We start from the raw sequence: 21,765 nt of genomic DNA on the forward strand, positions 1-21,765 counted from the left end.
CTGCCTGTAGTAGCTGGGGTTGGAGAGCAAGGCGTGCAGTGTTGACTGACTGCTCCATGTGTCTTTCAGTCAGTATTGGTGTGCCTACTCGAGGTGGACTAACTGCATATCGCCCCTAGAAGGCAGCACCTATCAGTCAGTGTCACCTGTCATATTCTCAGCCTCAGCCTGCTCTGGCAAGCTAATAAGCAGAGTACTGTATAACTGCTCAGCATTTTCAGCCGCTGTTTAAAATGATACACAACTACACTATTGTCAAATATTACAAGCTACACCGGAAACAATGATGCAATGGTGCTATTGTCAAATATTAAAACTACACTGGAAGTAGAGAAGGTTTCGCTTTATTATTTGCTTTCCAACTAAATCTATTTGCTTTCAAAATGCTCCAAAGCCTGTGGAGTGTCTGTGCTCTTGTAACAATGTCTACCAGAAATGTACCGATTTCAGAATTTAAATAAGACAAGTTGCTAAAATACAAATCAATTTCTCAATATTTTTTACTCTTTGAATTCAAGACAATCCACCGACACATTTTGTTATAGTCATGGCCTACGAAGAGGGAAGATTTATGGCCAATGAGTACTATCAGCCATTTTGGTTCAGTGTCCTTGCTGTCCTCAGAATCAGAGTGATGCTGACATTCTATAGAACACAGGCCCTGAATGCCCTACTCCCCTATCACCCATGGACCTGGTTCCGCTCATTGTTCCAGTCAGTCATTGTTCAAAGTGACACAAAACAACCCTGCTTCATCCCCACACTTGGCAAGGCAAAACAACACCGGCTCATTCATAAACTGCAACATCACAAGTGCGATTTACATCCTGAAATGTCCACGTGGGCTTGTGTGCTTTATGTTGGTTGAACGGAATGCTTCCTGTAGCAATGTGATGCAGAGCATGGGGTTTGCTTGCAGCAGGATATGCGTACGCATGCACATTTTGTGCACAAACGTGTTGTCATCAATGCATATTCTATGTTTATTTAGCGCACTGTAGCACACCAGACACAAGGTACTCAGACATGTGTGCATGGCACAATACTTTCCTACAAAGGCAAAGTGCATATTTTGTCAACATTGAGTTTAGACTGAAAATGGTCTTCATTACACCTCCTTAATCTTGTGACAAAGCCTTATGGTCAAAAAAAGTCCTGTATTAGAGATATTGCTATGTCAGCGTTGCAGTAGGCCTAACTACAATATCCAACCAACTGCCTAGGCTTTGAAGGCAATTTTCTCAGTTTCACTGTTGGCAGAGTTACTGCATTTTGCCTAGTGCAGAATACTGACTGAATACTGCAAAACTGGGGCGATCTCCCACACTTCCATGACTCTACCAAGTCATGGTAGAGTCAATATAAATGAGAGAAAATATGAATGAGAGCCTCATCGCTTATCTGGCCTTTACATGATACCACCAGTATTGTGCGTGGTGCTCTGCTTGTTCTTCAACAGGTACAGTATATGCACTCATTTGTACACGATTGAGAGCGTTAGTGAAGTAACACAGCAAGCACATCCCGGGCCTCAGGGTGACAGCGCTCCAAAGCAACTCATACTTTAAATATATGTTTTTACCTTTTGCATGCATGCCCACACAGGACAAGCCCAGGCATGGCTGAATGGGCCCGGGACCAAATCATCTGATGCAGCCCCTCTCTCAATACATTCAATGTAATGGAGACCCAATTGTGGGCCCCCCTCTCTCCCTGGGCCCAGGACAACATATCTGTTTGTCCCCCCTGACTGATACTGACTGACTGACTGATGCGGGCATGCTGGCATGTTGGTAAGAAATGTGTTCTCCACATGGCCTTGCCATATAGCCTTGGGATGATACTGTATGCACACATACAGTATGGCTGGAACGAGAGGTCAGGAGGAGTCACACTGCACATACCGTTGTTTTTTTTCATTTAGCCTCTTCTCCTCTCACTTGGAACTTTATTAGCTCCATGACATTTACTTTACCTCAGGGACTTTGTTTTGTTTGTCCTTTATCTACATTGATGGATGTGTTTCGTCTCCCATTGAATTGACATCACCTGACTGACATTAGAATGTGTTCAACTTTACAATTAATGTTTTCTTAATCTCCACTCCTGCGATGACTCGCAGACCTGGCTGAACACATCAGCCACTACTCATTGAACCAGAGGAACATCCTCCTGACCACTGGAACATTAGATGATAGCATGTAATAAAACATTCTGGTAAAAAGTTCATCATCCTGCCGTGAGTGAGTTGGCTATGGCACAGCACAATTACACCAAGGACCAGGTTTCGATTTTGACCATCCCGACTCTCTCTTCCCACTCATTTCCTGTCTCTCTCTAACTGTCCTATCTGAATAATAGAGGTGTAAAAGCTAAAAAATAAAGGCCTACAGGTTTTTAATATTGTTTTTTGGCTTCATTTTTGACAGGCCAGTGGAGGATAGACAGGAAATGAATGGGGAGAAAAAGACGGGGATGAAACTGAACCAAACCCGGATCGCCTGCATAGCAACCCAGTGCTCTACCGTTAGGCCACGGCAGGGCCCTCAAAAACATAGTTAGTAACATAGTTCAGGTCCTTCCAGTGCTATTCTATAGGGCAGACTCCTGCTTGTTGAGTGTGTTTCTCTGTATACTTACACTGCTGGGGATGTTGGGCACATATGGTAAGCTGAGCTTGAGTCATTATTATCAATATTTATTTTGGACAGTAAGTTGCTCCCTTGAGCAAACATTGTCAAATGTGATCTCAATGTGGGAATGAAGTAAAGAAAAAAAAAAATCAACGCACGAGTGAGCACATGACTTTTTATCACTTCAACATAAAACTCATATTTCAACACGGCTTGCAATGAATGTACATACTTATTCAAAAAAAATCTCCAATAAATATTGAAGTATAGTTCATGGGTCTTTTCACATTAACTTTCACATCTTTTTTTCCAAACTTTAACTTAACTAACATCAAGAATCTTAATATAGTAGTAGGGCGAAAAAACAGTGCAAGCTTGCCTAATAAGATCTTTGTAGCAGGGTGTGTTAATTTTTCACGTCTGCTCTAAGAAGCAAGTTGTTACAGCGTGTTAAATGCCAAGCATGCATAGTGCTAACAACGCTGACTGGTTGACAGCAAGGAGGGGTTGGATGAGGTCGAACAGTAGCTTCCATGTCCCCAAGAATTCCTCACATGACGCAAGCGATGAAGTTCACAGAGGTGACCAACAGGGAATGTGACATTCGCCCCCAGTGTATACATTAGCTATGATTGGCTTACTTTGTCCCCCGGTATATAGCCTACATTAAGGATGAGGGGCGTACTGTACAGTCTACTCTGCGGTGGAATAAGAAACACACTGTAACTCGCTCACTGCATTTTGAGTTTGACTTGACAATTCATTATTAATTGCACATCATCTGCATTCGTAGTTTAGGACTATCCCTTTTTGGCTTGTTTTAAGAAAAATGTGTTCAACAAAATAAATTGTATGTTTGTATGTGCTACACACACACTTATCTACACGAACAGTACCAAGAATATGTATTTGAGTAGGTATGTGCCTTGCAAAAAAAATCTTCAATACCTTCACCCAGTCTCCCAGTGTTCCCCTCTAACTCTAAGGCACTGTTATAGAGTGCCATTGTTGGTGGAGGAAGAGCACTGCCTTGCATGCTGTGAAGCCCAGAGAAGTGGGAGCAACAGCGGCCAAAATTCCAAGCATGTAGGCAAGTTATGCAGCAGACGGTTGGCCGAGATAAGTGTGGGGGGTATTGGACTATTGTTTACCCAGTAGAGATTTGGCTAAGATAAGTGTGGGATCAGGGATTGCCACTGCTCTCTGTGCTGCGTCCCATGTCCCCGAGGATAGTCAAAGTACTTTTAAGTTCAGTGACCCCAGGGAAGTTTTGAACCATTTCCTAAAAGACCAAGGATACAGTAAGCAAGTGCATAAATAAAGCATTTCATAAGAATGTTAGGTTCATGTTTTAAGGAGGCATAAACTGTCTGTGCAGTGTTATGAAGTCTAAATTTGCAATAGACGGCTTACTGTAATGCAGTGGTTTTCAAAGTGGGGGCTGTGAACCCCAGGGGGGCCGCGAAGGGATGCAAGGGGGGCCGCGGCAGGTTGGCAGTTAAAAATGTATAAATAATTGACAAAAACTGAATAACACCAAAATAATCCAAATATAAGCTGAACAATATCCTTATTAGGTGAGAGCTGTATTAAAATACAGAGACATAGACTATAGTTGTGAAAGGGGATGCACCGAAAAAAATGGTGCCGCAAGACCCATGTAAGGGGGACCTTTGCTGGAATCTTCAGGGATATGGGGGGCCTTGTCATGGTAGAGTTTGGGAACCCCTGCTGTAACGTATGACATATTCTTTTTAACATATCCGAGTCAACACAAAGAGAAACAGAGTTAATCACAGGATGATATTAGAGTGATTACCTAGAACAATGGGCCAACCTATGTTGTAACACCAATCTAAGAGGGGTGCTGTACTGGAGGTGAAGGGGGGAGGGGTGTAATGTTTAGAGAAGCCAAAAAATGAAATGTAAGCAACAACTGATTAATGGTCTGCCCCCAAAGATCAAAGCCTTTGTTTTTTTCAGACGGACAGAGATGATTACACCTGATTGAAATGCTACCACACCCCTGTCATCAGGTGAGCACAGGAGGTGTGTGTATATATCCAAACTCTGTCCACACTAGCCAGAACATCTCTGTGCTGCAGTCAGCCACACCAAACTTGGAATACCGACGCACGCCTCTGCCTCTGCCAACACCTCTGCAAGAACATAGCCTGGAAACCAAACCTTGGTAGCTGACAAGGACAGTAAAGGTAAATGCATTTTTCTCGCTTTATAGCAGATGTACCAGTGCATACTGGAATCCATACCAAAATTGAAGAGAAATTTGTCAAAAATGTCAGGTTGTAATTGCTTCCATGCTTGTACCTGATGCAACTTATTTGATGGATATTGGCACCCATATGGAAATGTTCATTACTTTTTAACCGCTATAGAAGTGATGACAAATTTCTCAGTAGTAATAACTTGCATTCAGGGGTGTCGTACAGGGGGGTAAAGTGTGACTGAGTTACAAGGGCCCCATGTATATAGGGGGCCCACACACAGTCTGCAGTATGTAGATATATGGCTGTAAGGTTCATTGGAACTGATTGTACATTGGGCCAACAATTTGCTGCTACGCCCCTGCTTGTATATGTATGCATACTTAGATTAGAATGCATTCATGCAGATGTTCAATGTATAAAACATGGAACAAACATTTGGCATTTGTTTTTCATGACTGACACGTGACACATGACTGACACGAACACAGGAGCCTCAGGTGACCAAAATCAGTCAGGATGGGCAACGAAGTGTCAAGCCATAAGAAGAAAGGACAAAAGGTGATATGGCTGATCTTTATTATTGTTTTTATTCAACCAATTCTGCTAAAATTGAGACAATTTATAACATTTGTTTAAAAAATGGCTTCTAGGGGAGGTTTGCTTCAAATTTTAAAGTTGAAACATGCTGTCTGATGTTTAGTTTAGAGGATGGGTGGTTCCTAGTAAATGTTTGCTTTCCATCAACATCAAATAGGCACATGATGACTGTTTGTTTAGTTAGCAGTGAGAAAAAGGTTAATCCTTGTGACGCCCTGTAACTTAAAGCTGTGTAATCAGGCACTGTTTCAACTCTCCACTTTTCAACTCTCAACTCTTTCAGGGTAAAGTTCAAAATGGGGGTCTCAATGGTCATGCTGTGAATGTCTCCGACAGTGATCTGACACAGACAGGTAAAAACTAAATCTTCACTCGCATATCTCATGTTGCTCTTGTTCATTCAGTACGTGTCTTCACAATGTAACATATTTGTTGGTAGCCTAAATAATTCCTCTTCTATGAACTACGAAGTGGTTTTGCAAAAATTGAGAATCTCTCTCAGCATCCATGACTGAGGACACTACAGTTGACTGTATTCATCTTGCAACCCAGCAGGAACTATTTTAGTTTAACAGTGTGTAAATGTGGGGCGTAGACAGGAGAGTAGAAGAGGATCTGCTGTTTGATCAGTTCCTATGTATACATTTGGGTGATCTGTTTGGAAGGATGGTTGTGTACTGTAGAGGGCTCAGTAAGAAACAATATTGATCTTTCATGATTAACCATCACGGGAAGTGCCACACATCAGCTGTTTTTGGAGAACAGATTAATTGCATAATAGGGTTTCATCAGGTTGACTACAATTGAATCAGACTTTATGCAAAATATCTAGTAAGAGGGCTAATATTTGCCTTTTGTCAACACCTCACAGCAATTTTCTTCAGTGTATTTGTTTTCTTTTGACAGAGCCAAATGAGGTGACGACCACTCAGTCCTCTACAACAGCACCTCCATCTACGGAGACCTGCCAGACGGATGGAGGTGTTCCGCAGCATTCCAATGATATTGTAATACCCCATATTTCTACACGTTACTGATGAAGTGCATGGCATGCAGTTAAAGACTTTTTGAATATTTTAATCATATTGATTCATTTAGGGCATAATGGCAGTTATGAATGCTTTATCAGCATCCTTCTTTATTCTTCTTCTTCTTCTTCTGACCATATGCTGTAATCCAACTCCAATAATGAGAAGATGTGCCATCTAAGAATCATATAGTTAACTAAGACGGATGAATTTTGCAATGTGATTTAAATTGTATTTACTCTTTTACAACTACAGGTCGTCCAGGACAAATTCATCACCGACTGCGACACGTACGCTGATTTTGAGGTCATTCAAATGCCAGAGCAGGCAACAAAAGAACAACAGACTGTAACTGGTCCTCAGGATGACTCTGAGAATTTGGTGGTGGAAACTGAAAATCCAACTTCCCCAGTAGATATCACAAAAGAAAATGAGGACAATGTGGAACAAGAGATAGTACATAACGAGGTGGATGTGCTGAAGAAACAAGAGGCAGAGACTGTTACCCCAGTGGAAGCAGAATGGACCATCTCATCTGCAGACAAAAACATTGAAGATCTTGAAAACACAATACCTACAATCCCTGCCGAGGAGTCAGGAGTTAACGGTGAAGCCACACCATCAGATCAAGACAACACTGAGGATGCCACGAAATGGGAAAGTGATGATGGTTCTCCTGATTTTGACGTCATTCCTATGGCCGAGGAAGAGTCAGAACAACTATCCCACTCTTCAGAGGATGTGAAGCACATTGTTGCAGTTGAAGAGGAGACAACAGAAACCCCAAGTGAACCACAGCCGCACAGTGAAGATAGGCCAAAAGATGAAGCAGAACCTGCTACAGAGACTGTGATTGATGAAGCTGAACCTGCTACGAAAAGTGTGACTAAAACCTGTTCTGCATCTGCTGAAGAGTCTGTGGTTACTCATGATGGCCCAACAGAAACACAAAGTGAACCAGAGCCAACCAGTGAAGATGAGCTGAACACTGTAGCTGATGCTGCTACCGAGATTGTAATGGTAGTTGAGGAGACTGTATCTGTAGTTGAGGAGACCTGTTCTGCGGTTGCTGAGGACTCAGCTGTTACTCAAGACAGCAAAACACAAGAAGAAAGCGAACCACAGCCAACCAGTGAAGAAACTGAGACTAAAGAAGAAGCTGAAGCAGTTACAGAGATTGTGACTGCCGTTGAGAAGATTGTAAGTGCAGTTGAGAAGATCTGCTCTGCAGAGGGGTCAGTCATTACTCAAGACAGCCCAACAGAAGAACAAAGCGATCCACAGCCAACCATGGAAGAAGCTGAAACTAAAGAAGAATCTCAACTTGCTACAGAGATTGTGACTGCAGTTGAGGACATTGTATCTGCTGTTGAAGAAATCTGCTCTGTAGTTGCTGAGAGCTCAGCGGCTACTCAAGACAGCCCAACGGAAGAACAAAGCGCCTCACAGCCAACCAGTGAAACTGAGATTAAAGAAGCTGAACTTGCAACAGAGACTTTGATTGCAGTTGAGATCTGCTCTGCGGTTGCTGAAGAGTCAGCTGAACAAAGCAACCTAGAGCCAACCGGTGACAAAACTGAGACTAAAGAAGAAGCTGAAGTTGTTACAGAGATTGTGACTGCAGTTGAGGAGATTGTAAATGCAGTTGAGGAGATCTGCTCTGTAGTTGAAGAGGACACAGCCGTTACTCAAGACAGCACAACAGAAGAGCAAAGTGACCCACAGCCAACCACGGAAGGATCTGAAACTAAAGAAGAATCTGAACTTGCTACGGACATTGTGACTGCAGTTGAGGAGATTGTATCTGCTGTTGAAGAAATCTGCTCTGTAGTTGCTGAGGCGTCAGCCGTTACTCAAGACAGCCCAACAGAAGAACAAAGCGTCTCACAGCCAACCATTGAAGAAACTGAGACTAAAGAAGATGAACTTGCAACAGAGACTGTGACTGCAGTTGAGGAGATTGTTACTGCAGTTGAGGAGATCTGCTCTGTGGTTGCAGACGAGTCAGTCACTACTCAAGACAGCTCAACAGAAGAGCAAAGCGACCCACGGCCAACCAAGGAAGGAACTGAAACTAAAGAAGAAGCTGAACTTGCTACAGAGATTGTGACGGCAGTTGAGGAGATTGTTACTGCAGTTGAGGAGATCTGCTCTGTAGTTGCTGAGGCGTCAGCCGTTACTCAAGACAGCCCAACAGAAGAACAAAGTGTCTCACAGCCAACCATTGAAGAAACTGAGACTAGAGAAGAAGCTCAACCTGCTTCAGAGATCGTGACTGCAGTTGAGGAGATTGTTACTGCAGTTGAGGAGATCTGCTCTGTGTTTGCTGAAGAGTCAGCTGAACAAAGCAACCCAGAGCCAAGCAGTGACGAAACTGAGACTAAAGAAGAAGCTGAAATTGTTACAGAGATTGCTAAAGCAGTTGAAGAGATTGTAACTGCTGTTGAGGAGATCTGCTCAGTAGTTGCTGATGAGACTGCAGCTACTCAAGATGGCAGCATGGAGGACATCTCCGAGACAGAGCATCATCCTGAGCTTCCAAGTGATGACACAGACACCCCACCTACGCCTCAACCTGAAAGCACAGCAGAGTCAGTTAACCCACCACAAGAACTGAACTCAACTCTCAAAGAAGGTGATGAAGGGACTGGAGAAAACGCTGAATTCCAGCCAGAGGTAGAAACACCAACTGATGTCACTGAACTGCAAACAGCAGAGGTAGAGGTTCCAGAACCACAGGCCGTGTTGGATGTCCCGCCACAAGTTGAAGCATTGCCATCTGTCAGTGAGGAGTCATGTGTCATTGACGAGTCACTGATAGAGCCATGTTTAGAGCCAGTTGCAGTAATTTCTGACGGAGAAGTGTCTTGCGAGGATCCTGTGCAAGAAGCCTCCGTGATTACGGTCCACAAAAAAGCACAGCTGACGCGTGGATTATCCACTGACGAATACACACAGCTACTTTTCAATCTGCAAGGAGCTTGTGCCAACATCTTAGGGGACTTGTCAGACTTCGGTATTCAGTCAATGAATGTGAACATTGCCTCAGGAGATAATGTGAAGCTCTTGATTGAGTTTACCCTTTGTCCTAATGAGGAGGCAAAAGGTGAATAGTAATATTGTCTAGCCTACTGATGAGTTCAAGGTCCAGTGAAAAAAGACCCCCATAGACTTCCATTGCTCTTTTATCTAAACACATCAATCTGGACCATCTACTGACCATTCGTTTTTTTGTGTGTTTTTTTTTCAATGATTACAAACGAAATGTGTTACTTTATACTGTGAAAAATAAAACTGTATAGTATTTCATTGCTGCTGAGTGAGAACGTTTAAGGAGCCTTGCTGGATGTGTTCTTTCAAATAAAATATTTTAATATTTTAAAAGTCTGTTCATTCTTTTTATCCTGATTTGTGTTATTTTTGTGCATCTAATACATCTAATATGGCTATGGCTTTTGTCCTTAACAATTTTCATGAAAAAATGGGAGATTAGAAATTCAAAAAAGCTTGCTTGCACATAATGAAATGTGCATAAACTTCTTGAAAAGTGGTACACATAGCCTGTAAGTCCCCAGCATTGCTGAATATCAATGAGTGAGGGTGGGGAACAGGCATTAATAAAAGGATTATTGTTGTGAGTGCCCCGAGTAGGCTGAGGCATGGCTGGAATTGTGCTTGTGTCTCAATGCTGCGATTAAACTGAGAATTGCACATTGGCTGTGGGGTTTTTAATGCTTCATCCAAGCTGACAATTCTCTCTTCGCCTATAGGAGCCTTTGGTCATAAAGGACAGTACAGAGCCTGAGCAGTCAGAGGCAGAATCTCTCCAACCAGGTCCAACTGTTACTGAACAAAGCCAAGCGGAGGAGCACCCAGTAATGAATTTTTTTAAATCACTTGTGAGTACCCTTTTTCTGTTGACTTAAACAAATATTTTTTTCCTCCACATGATTTCACATGTGCCATCTTTGAAGATGTTTTTACTGTACCAGAGGGCAGATATCAAGCTCTAACATGGACTGCTATTATTGAAGTAGATGTAGAACTTAAAGAGGAGATTTATGCCTTCAACCTCCTCTTTATTTACCTCACATATGACTCATTTTCTTTCAACTCATTGATTTCTTTAAACATCTGTCTTTTTGCCTGTGCTTAAGAGTTGTGCATGGTGGTTGTCTATGGCATCTATGGTTGAATATGACATCTTAGGATCAATTCACATTGCTGCAGTTGATAGGATGCGCTGGTCATGTCTTGTTATGTCATCCTGGGGTGATCTTGTCAGCATTTGCCATCACTGTATCACCACTTTGGTGGTTGATCAGCACGTTTGTTTACACCAAATGATCAACATACTTAAGCTTTTGACACCCCCTCCTCCTCTCTCTCACTAAACCTTCTCATCCTAAAATCAGTGTGCCTTCCTTATGGAGTTACAGAACACCCTCTCACCAAACCCAACCAAGCCTTTGAACATGCTGTAATGTGGCAGCCTTTTGTTTCCCCAGCCCAGTGATCTCACAAGGAAGCCCTGTGCCTCTGGAAGTGAGCCGTGTTCAGATATAGGGCAGCACAGGGCAGGCCTACGCCATCTCCAGAGCACAATGGCTGACTTTAAAGACAGTGTGTGTGCGCTGTGTGCTCTGCTCTGCATGAAGCTCTTTGTCTTCGACGGTGCTTAAAGCTACCCCCCAACCTTCTCCCCCCGCCCGCCCCCCATGGAGAAATGCATTTCGTCATTGCAAAGCAAAGCTACCCGACTTGTCTTTTTTGTCAAAAAGCTGCGTCACATCACAAATAACATGTAAATAATTCCCTTAGTCGTGACACATTAAGGATTTGAGAAACGTGTCAAATTTCTCGATTTGGATACTTGAAGGAACTATTCCAATGAAAAACTAACAACAGTGGGTAAGTATTCAAAGTGTTCAATATGATCTTTGCTCCATTCCCAGGTGTCTCCAGCCAAAGCTCCAAACAAAGCAGCAGATGTTCCAACAGACCAGGTATTGCTCTCTTAGCAAATGAGACTTAAGGTAGCCCATGCTTCGACATGTTTTGCTTGTAGAACAACAGGAGACTGGAGTCTTTGATTGACCTTGTTGCAATACTGTATGCCATAGCTTATTCACAACTGAAGCAGCCTACAGCCTGGTTTAACACCTCTATTCAAACTTTTGGATAAACTTCTTGGAGGTAATATGGATTAAGAGTCCTGACAGATTCCTTGTAAGTTCTCTAAATCCTGGGTATGGTTTTCTATAAGGAGCTGAGCTTGTATTATGGTGACTGCTGTTTACAATACACTGTATTGTATAGCCTCTGCTGTGGAAACCTGTAGTGCTAATTTAGTGACTTTTAAACTATGTCAACGATGGTGGAAGCGTTTGTTATTCAGGTTGTAGGTTGCTTGGACATTTGAAATATCTTTCAGTTTCTGTTCTGTTGAAAGGTCACTTTTTTGGTGTTTCTTCTTCTTCTTCTTCAAATGGGATCATGATTTGACAATCAGTATTATTGTTATGCTGACAACAGTTGTACCTTTTAGTAGACAACAATGCTTGTTCACTTGCTTCTTCAACTTAATTACCTCAAATGCTGAATATTAATGCAATTCTCATGGCTCAACAGGGATACGTAGGACATATATAGTATATTCCACATTTTATTTACTTTTACTTGGTGCTTTTTAACGTCTGTTTTTTGTTTTATTTCACATCATTTATTTAGTTTGACACCATATTTAGTGTAAAGGACACTAACCTTGACCTTGAGCTGTTTGATCAGGATCTGGATAAAACCTCCATTATTTGCCAGGCGTTCGCACGATATTTATTCTACCAGTACCAGTAACTTTCTGGCACATGATTAACTACATTAAAAAATAACGCAACATGAGTCTAATTTTGAAAATGTGAAGAAAAAGTTTTGGCAGATTTTTCATAGCCTAGCACTTTTATGGCTTGCCCTTGGAGCAAGACAACATATTGATGCCACTCATCCAGCAGTGCTTCTATGAGGTGTTATGTTTTCATAGTGATACCAAACAATTGGATTGGTACTTAATAGTTTATGGTTGGTATTGCCAGGGTTCTATTAAGTTTAACCTATTCAAGCGGCAGTGTTGTGCTCTTCATTATGCTATATTGCCAATGCAACACTGTGAACTAGTCATTAGCCTTCGTAAAATGTTCAGATCTTTTCAGTGATTTAAAAGCACATCCTTATTACTAAACTCATTTTAACCTAAGGCACCTGCAAATAACGGCTGCTAAATGCCTCAGCCCTTTTTGGGAAAAGGTGCCCTCAGCCTATAAAAACCTAAATATCTCACCCTCTGAAGCATGTGAAGAATTTTGCATTAGAATGTGTTCATCCAGCTGTTACGTACCCACATTTTAATAGAAAATCTCAAATATTATGAGCCTGAATGCTGAGTCCATGCATTTCCAGACGCCTAGGTCAATATTGCACATATGCAGCATTCAGCATCAATGGGTTAAATACTTTGCTATTATATCGGATACTGTGTTGGAAAACTACAGTAAATGTTCTGCTGAAAACTTCAAGTTGTTCAGTAGATGTCTTGCACATGTGTAGAATACATAACGCAGACAATCATGCTTTCATTATGCCATGTGCCCTGTTGTGTCAAGTATGAGATGGGTCTCTACACAATTCCACCTGGCCTCTCTGAAAACTCTTCCTACTTATTAGGCTGCTTAGTTTAGGGGTAAGATTGGCAATGTTTATGTTTTGCGTTTGTGAAATGAAACCTCACTCCTTTTGTTCCGCAGGCACAGGAGGAAACAGCTGGAACAACAACACCAGAAACTGTGCGTGTCTCAATCGCTTGAGCTATTTTTTATGTCAGCAATCAGTTTTCAATCATTGAATCAATTGTTCATCATCATCATCATCATCATATCCACATCGTCAATCACTTAATTTACACAGAAATTCCTACGCATTAAATGTTAAATCTATCTTTGTGAATCTAATGCCTCTTCTCCACTGCCGGTTTTCTGGTAGGCCTACAGCTTGACACAGCGCGACTCGGCCGCCACTTTTTGCTTTACGATTGAGCTGTGTCGTGCCTATTTGAAAAACAAAAAGTGTGTTGAGCTGTAGGCCTACCAGAAAACCGGCAGTGGTAAAAAGGCAAACGTGATATTTATGGAAGTTCATGTCTTTCAAGTGAAGTTTTTTAACAGTAGTACTTGAAATGCTCAATCTTTATTGTGTAGGTACAGGAAGTGGATGTAGCGAAAGCCAAGGCAGCCCTGCCTACTCCACCAGAGCCACCAAAGATGGAAGCCAAAGCCGAGGCAGCAGCCAAGACAGAGGAGGTGCAGGACTCTCCAAAGGACGCCGGTGCCAAACCCAAACAAGCCAAAGAAAACCCCTTCAGCAAATTCTTTAGTCGGTCAAAGGTATGCTTGGTTTTGTGTCAATGATTGTATTATAGTTTTTATTTCATTTATTTACCCAAGGTTGGATGTAATCGGATGCTGTATTTTGGCCACCGAGTTACATTTCCAAATTATTTAACTAGGTCATATAAAATCAGCCATTATTCAATATCTAATTATATGGAGGCCTACAATTCACAATTTAGTTGTACAATACTTCCAACTACATAAGTCCTATAAAATATGAGACCATAACAAAGTGATGTGATTTGAGGTATTACTAGGGGTGAAGCGTCCTAAGGCCAAGAGTGGAAGCAGTACCTCTGCAAAAACAGCTAAACTGGTAAATGAACAATTGGAATATCAAATAACGTATAACTCACCTTACTAAAGAGATAACAGTCCATATATCAATATTAATATCAATCATGTTGCGTGTGACCATTCCAAAGTTCTCTCACAGACATGGATAGTTGTTTATTATTTGCATCATTTAACTCATCCTGCTTTCAATTACATTGCATTGATGTGTTTTATGGTGCCATTCTCTGTTGTTATTCATTACTTCAAAAAATAAAGCATACATTTACGCCATCACATTAATTTACTCATTATAATGCAAAGCAAACGCCATTTCATTCGTCTATCCATAACATCACTGTGATAACACAGTGTTAGACCTGTGTATGATCATTCAGTGAATATGCTCTTCAATGCACTTTCATTTTTACACTTGCACTTTACTAGGTACCTTTTAAATGAATTACAAGTTACAAGTGTTGCTCTCACTTTGCCTTCCCATCACGTAATGTATATAGTTTACTTGGGATTTGGATCTCTTGCACTCACAGGGGCTGGTGTATCACTATGTGTTTTTGTTTTTCTTTTAATTTTTATAAATTGTCTTACCTCTTTTTGACATTACTGCCAATTTGTAAAGAAAACATACTGTAATCAAGATGAGATTTCACCTTGTCTGGCAGGTGTCACTGAACTGATTAACCGGCTGCTGTCAGCCAATCACAAACCAGAGGACAATTTATAAGGGGTGTCTTCACTTTGCTTTTGTAAAACTTGAGAAAGGCCATACGGGCCGAAACGTTGTTTGTCAATAAATTGCAACACGATGGACAAGAGTGTGCGGTACCTTCTTCTACCAAATTGATCCTGCACCCGCTACCTGCACCTCGAAACCTCTGGTGTGCGTTGGTTTCCTCCCTCAAAATATAGACCTTTTAAATGAATGCCTTTTCACACGGTCACTGTCTATATTAACTGAATATCTATCCTTACTTCTTATTTCTAAGGAAACTCCTGTCCATTGCATATCTAGGTAAACTACAAGTCTGCTGGTTGGATCATTGAGAAAGATGACCTTAGAATTTGCTGTATTCATACTGAAAAATATTTCTTTGCTTGTAAATGGAAAAGTTTGGTGAAGTGTTTTTTTGTTTGTTTCTACGGTTCCTGCACAAGCCTCATGGTCTGTCACGTACCTGCAGTCATCTTCTCCGTCTCTCTGTCTTTGTCCTGACCAGCTTGTGCTTGCTTGCAGGAGGAGCCAACCCCTACACCTGAGGAGGTACAGGTAGAGGTAGAGGTAACGGATTAAAACCATTCCACCGATCTCACATTTCTACTTTCTGGATTGCACGCAGGTCTGGATTTCTTACTGCTTCGTAGGCCAATCAATCGAAGAATAATCCTTGAAAGCTTTCTGAATCCCTGTGATATTTCGGGGTGTTTTTTTTTGTTACATATTTACTCTGGCACCCAAACGTTCTGAATTAATGAGTAAAGTAAATACTTAGACGGGGTTATAAGAGGATTGTGCTTGAACAATGCTATTGTTTCCCTAACTTGCTTTGTTTCAACATCTTGAAGCCGAAGGGGAGTACCCTGTCCTTATTTGTTTGCTTTTGTTTCAGGGACAAGCAAGGACTGTGAGGACACATTGGGGGCATAATCATTCTCATCTGCATGTTCTGTAGTAACTGGCTGCTCTTGATTTTTTTGCTTGGCTTTTGTAGGTGAAAAACTCATAGGCTACAATTCAATCTATTTCCTTACGTCCTTTCCTCTTGTTTCTTGCCATGGTGTCGCCCCTCCTCCATGGAGAAAACAATAAGGCTTCCCAATTATTAAGAAAAGAAAGCCCACATGGGAATCTCCCATGGGCATTGTGACACAGCAATCCACAGCCAGCAGTGTTCACTTTAAACAGCAAAATTGCATGAATGCCTCACCCGTGGAAGGGGGGAGCCCCAAATGGCACCCCAAGGGAGCTACGCAGCGGGATGGTACCACACTCAGGGTACCTCAGTCATGGAGGCAGGTGGGGGATAGCTCTGGTTAATCATGAACCGTCAACCGGAACCAACAACAACCTTTGTGCTACAAGCCAGACACCCTAACTGCTTACCTATGACTGCCCATTGCTTAGAGCCCAGAGTGGCATTCTGGGGGCTTTCTCCCATTCAACATCCCAACTTCTGATTTATATTTTTTGCAAGATTTTGATTCAAAACTTTGATCGAAGGCCAGAAGGAAAGACAGAGGAACTAGAATGGCTTGCGGCCCTAGTGCCTGATACTGTATGATCATGTGACATGGTGGCTGTACGTTCTGACTGCTATTACCTCTTTGTTTGTTTTACTTTGAAGACATATGTATGTTGTGTTTACATACTATGAATACTTGTGCTTTGTGTCTTTTTTACCCGTAAGTCATATGTTCTGTGCTATACTATGAAGATGTGTGTCTTGTGCTTTTCCCAAAGATGTATGCTCTGTTCCTTTCACTCTAGACGTACTGTATGCTCTGTGTCTTTTATGATGAGGATGTTATACTGTATATCTTTTATCTTCAAGCCTGTGGATGCGTCCAAGGCGGCCACCCTAGAAGCCTCAGCTAAAGTGGAGGCTGCACCAGCGGCAGCAGCAGCAGCTGAGAAGGTGGAGGAGAAGAAAGCTGAGAAGGCGGCCTCACCTTTTGCTAACCTATTTAGCAAACCTAAAGTAAGAGACTAGGCTTCAAGTGTGTTAAACTAAAAGAAAGATTCATTAGACCTGCTGGTAATAACATATCAACTGTTTCGCTCTCAAGGCCAAGAAGCGTAAAGATTTTTTTGTACATGAAAAGTTTCTGCTACTTTGCTCCTGCAGCCTTTATCAGATGTGTCACGTGATGGTGATGTGACGCCCTGACACCTCTCATGAAGGCTGCAGTGGCAAGGTAGCTGAAACTTGTCGGCTACAATATGTTTTACCTTTCTTGGCCTTGAAAATGAAAGAACATGTACTTCAACTGTGTTTTTTCCTTATTATCAGGGATTGTCTGCACCCTGGCCACTGTGGCCTGTGGATTTCACTATAGTCAGGAGCAATTCAGCCTTTTTACTAGCCAGGTTTTGTGATCAGTTTTGTCGTTTACCGCGATACTTTATGTCTTAGAAAATGAAGAGCTAAAGCAAGAAGGCATAAAACAAAAGAGAAATTGTCCCAGCATTTGGTTGGTTTACAGGTGCCAATGTCAAGCCCTGCTCATTGTTATTCTTGACAGATTAATCTTGCGGGCTGACAGTTCTCTGAGTGTTGTTCATGTAGTAACTGAGCTGTGTCCATTTGAGGCATTGCTAGATCAAGCGGTCGCTAAGATCCAAGCGGTGGCCTCGACTAGTGGGATTGGTGGAGCTGCAAAGTCAGCTGGACGGGTAAATGGCTGGAAAACCCAATTGATGTCCTATTTAACCCTTTGTTAACCCCACACTAACAAAATGATTCGTCCTTGGTTATGTGTTAGTTAGATAACAGGTTTTATTACAGCTTCTAGTCATGTGTTTTGTGTCCTTTTGGTCATCATTAATTTCATGTTTTCATTAATTAACAAAACATTCTTTATACTGTAAGCTTATACTAGTCTTACTTCATCTGTAATAATGGCATTCCCATTTCACCAGAACTTTTAACAGTTATTCACCATTGTGACTGACTAACTTTAACTTTGTTGTATCTCATTTACGATTTTTTGTTGTCTTTTGGAGTCTTTGATTCTAGTGAAAAGTTGCTGATGTTGGAAATCCGCAGCTTGTAAAATTAACCCTTGTCTGACGGACAGTTAGAATTCTCTAATGAATACTAGAACACACACATTCACGCAAACACACACACACACCCACGCACGCGCACACACACACACACAAAAAAGCACACACACACACACACACACATTCACGCAAACACACACACACACACACACACACACAGCTGATAAAAAAAAGTATGTAACTGGAATCTCTATAACCGGGCCCCTGTCAAAAGACCTATTCTAGAATCCCCTACTCCACCCCCCTCCCCCCAACTACCTCACTGACCTTCCCGCCTAACCTCCCATCAATGCATTGGCTTTATATATTGCATGTACATATCTATACGCAAGAACTGCAGAACTATACACCGGGCACAGTATGCAGTGCCCATTTCAGAGTAGAGTTCTGATGCCGATCTCTCATCTCATCTCACCCCAGGCACCTGAGCCCGCCAAAGAAGCTCCAGCTGCGGCTGCAAGCCCCGAACCCCCCCAGGAAACAAAAGCCAAAGAGGAGGTAAAGACTGCACCGCCCACTGCCCCTCCAGCCCCACCACCACCAGTAGAGAAGTCTGTGGAGAGTGCAGAGAATGCTTCTCCAACTATCCCCCGCAGAGAAAAGCGGAACTCCATCCAACTGTTCTTCAAGACCCTGGTATCACGCTAAAGGCTGTACATTCACATATACCCCCACCACACTATACAGGTACACCGACAGAGGAGGAGAGGGTGATTGGCTCCGAGTCTCCGGGAGTGGCCTTTCAGAACTCTATGGGCTGCATTCTGCATTCCACATTCTGCCATTCTTTACTCTCTCTCCTTCACTGCTTAATGGCCAGAATTCCAGTCGACCTCATGGGGAGTTTAATCACGCAATCCTTTTAAATGCAGCAGAGATACTACCTCAATTTGTATAAAAAGATACAAGTTTTTTATAGTTCTAAAAGCAAAAGAAATTAATGTATTTCTATTCCCAGAGCTTGACATTCAACTCTAGCCACTAGTTCATTTTTAGTTGCATGCAGCAACTCTTCAGTATTCGCCTGCTGCTATGTCAGCCGGTCTGTCATTTGGAAACCGGTTTGCTTTTGGAGGGTTTTCACGCAAGACAGGCATGTTGACCTTCCTTCATGTTAGAGTGGCATATCAAAAGATCAAATGTCACCAGTTAAAGCGGACAACAGGTGACTAAAATGAGTAATAAGAAAATTGGGGAAGTGGAAACATTGCAAGCTTTTTGCTGACATGCCATCTGACACTTGTACTGAAAAGTAGACACTCCCTCCCTATCCCTATCCCTACTCCCTAGTAGACACTCCCTCCCTATCCCTCTGCAACCTAACTTGGCCAAATATCCCATGAGGTCCACTTTGGAGAAAGCCGCGGGCTGATCATAAGCTACACTATCTCAAATGTGGTAATGGGTGCTTTGGGTTCTTACATTTTCAATATACATTCTCTTTTCGTTATACTTAACTTTTCGTTATTGCAAGTGAAAGTTGATTCTTTAAGTCTTCTCAATAAGCCTACTCTTCTCCATTACTCGGGTGACTTTCTTTTCTTTCTGTGATTTAAGATACATAAGTACATACTGTTTTGTTGTCATCCACCACTAACACCAAGCTTCCTCTTTTGGTTTTTGCTCAGAGTCAGAAGCGACATTCAGATGCCGGAGTACAGACGGAAGCCGCGGTACCTGCTGCAGCTGAGAAAGGCAAATAAGCCAACATCTACCTATGTGTTTGGTCTATCAAATATATATATAAACATTCAATGAACTTTTACATCCATGCAGAGACCTATTTATTACTTCATTTCTGATCTGATGCCCTTGGATTAGATTGCCGGTGTAGGGTTTTTAGTCTACTCATATGCGGGAAGTGGAGTGTCAGTGGAAGTAGGAAAATGTATTTCTTATTTTTATCTTCCCACGAATCATTCCTAATCATCATTCCCACAAAACACTATGCACAATGGATTGGAGGGATTCTGAGATGGAATGACTTGCAATGATCTGAAGGACTTGGAGGAGGTAGCTTCTGTGTGTTTGTACATTTTATCTATGATGACGACGTAAGATAATTAAAAAAATGACCATGTTATGATGTTATCTTGTATTTACATGCTTTGTTGCTTAACACAGATCTAAGTGATTAACATGCTGATTTAAAAGCAACACCAAATCTGCATTTACGACAGCCTTTTCTTTCAAACATTACTTAACGTATAAAATCTGCAGTTATAGATGATAATAATAATGATTTTAAAAAATCAATCCATCACCAACGCGATTCCTCAGTGCTAAGCAATGAAGATTATAGATGATAATAAATCACTGCACTTAAAACAGCACTTGAAAAAGGAGTTTACACACTGTACGTATATGTATGATATGCCACAAAACCTCTCAAGATGTTTATATACATTCTGAAAACAAATCCACATTTTGCTACATCATACGCTGACTTTGTGTTCTTGCTATTGCTTCTGTTTGTGATCATTTTATCTTTTTGGACAAAATATTTGGATATTACATAAAGTGTAACTGTTCATAAAATACAAATAAAGATGTATTGAACCATTTGTTTTTATACAATTTCAAAAAAGTTGATGATAGCTATGAAAGCTATCTATATCTACCATCTTAATCCAATCCTGATTTAAATCTCAGACTTTCCCTGATCACAAAATCAATTGCAGATAGGCTACATGTTTTAGAGCTTTCTGTTCCAAACGCAGAATGACTATGATATCTACGAATATAAATACCAAACCACCATATCACATGTCTCAATGAATGCATTTGCAGAAATCACCAACTTGTAACATACTGGTAAGGCTACAGTGAAATGGAATGAATACACATACACAGGTAACGTTTCACAGTCAAATGTGTCTAGCCTAACCAATGTTTAAGCATATAGTAAGACATATTCAGGAATAATCCTTAAGGGCTGGAGTGTGTTTGGTGTAAGGTTACAGTTATTCTGTCGTTCAAGTTACACTTGTTATGCGGGGTGGTGCATGTTTCACAAAATCATCGGCGTAACCAGTTGAAATGTGCAGTCCCCATGACAGTTTCAGCTGTGGGCTGCCCCCTGGTGGTGATACCCATTCATTACTCAAAGATACAGAAAGTCATCAGTATCCTACTTCCCCACATTTTCCTCAACAAAATGAAGTCACATTTATACGCAAAACTTTATTTGGCACGTATGAGCTGCAAATGTGCAAATTGCAAAACACATACACGGCCTATTGTAAATGCTTACAGAATAAGAAGACCGTGGCCTAATGGTTAGAGAGGTCGTCTTAAAATCAGAGGATTGCCGGTTCGAATTCCACCCTTGCCTATCCCTACACCTTCATGCATGACTGAAGTGCCCTTGAGCAAGGGACCTAACGAATACCCTGTAAATAACTAAGTCGCTTTGGATAAAAGCATCAGCTAAGTAAGTAATGTAACATAACAAACACTTTTCCATCAGAGTTTTCAAAGTTATCAGGAGGCTATTACTAGGGATGTCAGATGTCAGAAACATTTGACAAGTAGCCTATAATGTTACGTGTAATCAAGTGTGGACTTATGTGAAACAGTTATGCTTGGTGGTTTAAAAAACAAACATAAAGCTAAGCTTACAAGATTTGCATGTGGAATTTCCCTTGCTTTGTTATCTGAAACTGCAAATACAGAATTTTCGGCATCCCACGAAAACCAGTTAAATGCTTTGAATAGAATGTGTAGCCTGCCAAATGACTCCAGGGGACATAAGTAGTCACT

At 41.5% G+C, this 21,765-nt stretch overlaps 2 protein-coding genes across 9 annotated transcripts in view; one reads left to right on the forward strand and one right to left on the reverse strand.

Annotated features, from left to right (window-relative positions):
- Window positions 1–21,765, reverse strand: part of LOC134457318 (putative N-acetyltransferase 8B) — a 56,006-nt gene that overhangs the window by 32,455 nt on the left and 1,786 nt on the right. The window contains exons 2-3 of one of the 2 annotated variants that reach the window (XR_010036428.1): window positions 15,131–15,472; window positions 14,450–14,649 (exon numbers count right to left, since the gene is read on the reverse strand). The gene's annotated coding sequence lies outside the window, so the exon portion shown is untranslated. Of the gene's footprint in view, window positions 1–14,449; window positions 14,650–15,130; window positions 15,473–21,765 lie in introns of those variants that run through there. The other variant, XM_063209281.1, reaches the window with a different exon arrangement.
- Window positions 4,740–20,557, forward strand: bcas1 (brain enriched myelin associated protein 1). Of its 7 annotated transcripts, none has more exons than XM_063209275.1 (13): window positions 4,740–4,846; window positions 5,350–5,419; window positions 5,742–5,811; window positions 6,365–6,465; window positions 10,257–10,385; window positions 11,442–11,492; window positions 13,284–13,322; window positions 13,734–13,919; window positions 14,173–14,241; window positions 16,769–16,915; window positions 17,527–17,610; window positions 18,424–18,639; window positions 19,632–20,557. In XM_063209275.1, exons 2-13 carry the CDS (start codon window positions 5,378–5,380, stop codon window positions 19,704–19,706), a joined length of 1,209 nt encoding a protein of 402 aa, XP_063065345.1. In that variant the 5' UTR covers window positions 4,740–4,846; window positions 5,350–5,377; the 3' UTR covers window positions 19,707–20,557. The 7 variants fall into 7 exon arrangements, with proteins under 7 accessions (XP_063065345.1, XP_063065350.1, XP_063065346.1 ...); XM_063209280.1 differs by having other exon boundaries at window positions 18,424–18,501; XM_063209276.1 differs by lacking the exon at window positions 14,173–14,241 and adding an exon at window positions 15,454–15,498.

Source organism: Engraulis encrasicolus, chromosome 10 (genome assembly GCF_034702125.1).
Source record: "Engraulis encrasicolus isolate BLACKSEA-1 chromosome 10, IST_EnEncr_1.0, whole genome shotgun sequence".
In the NCBI taxonomy this organism is placed as follows: Eukaryota; Metazoa; Chordata; class Actinopteri; order Clupeiformes; family Engraulidae; genus Engraulis; species Engraulis encrasicolus.

Coding starts and splice junctions, on each gene's coding strand:
- bcas1 (XM_063209274.1), top strand. CDS start 5,378: ATGGGCAACGAAGTGTCAAGCCATAAGAAGAAAGGACAAAAG. Junction 5,420..5,741: donor ATAAGAAGAAAGGACAAAAG/GTGATATGGCTG, acceptor CAACTCTTTCAG/GGTAAAGTTCAAAATGGGGG. Junction 6,466..6,741: donor CGCAGCATTCCAATGATATT/GTAATACCCCAT, acceptor TTACAACTACAG/GTCGTCCAGGACAAATTCAT.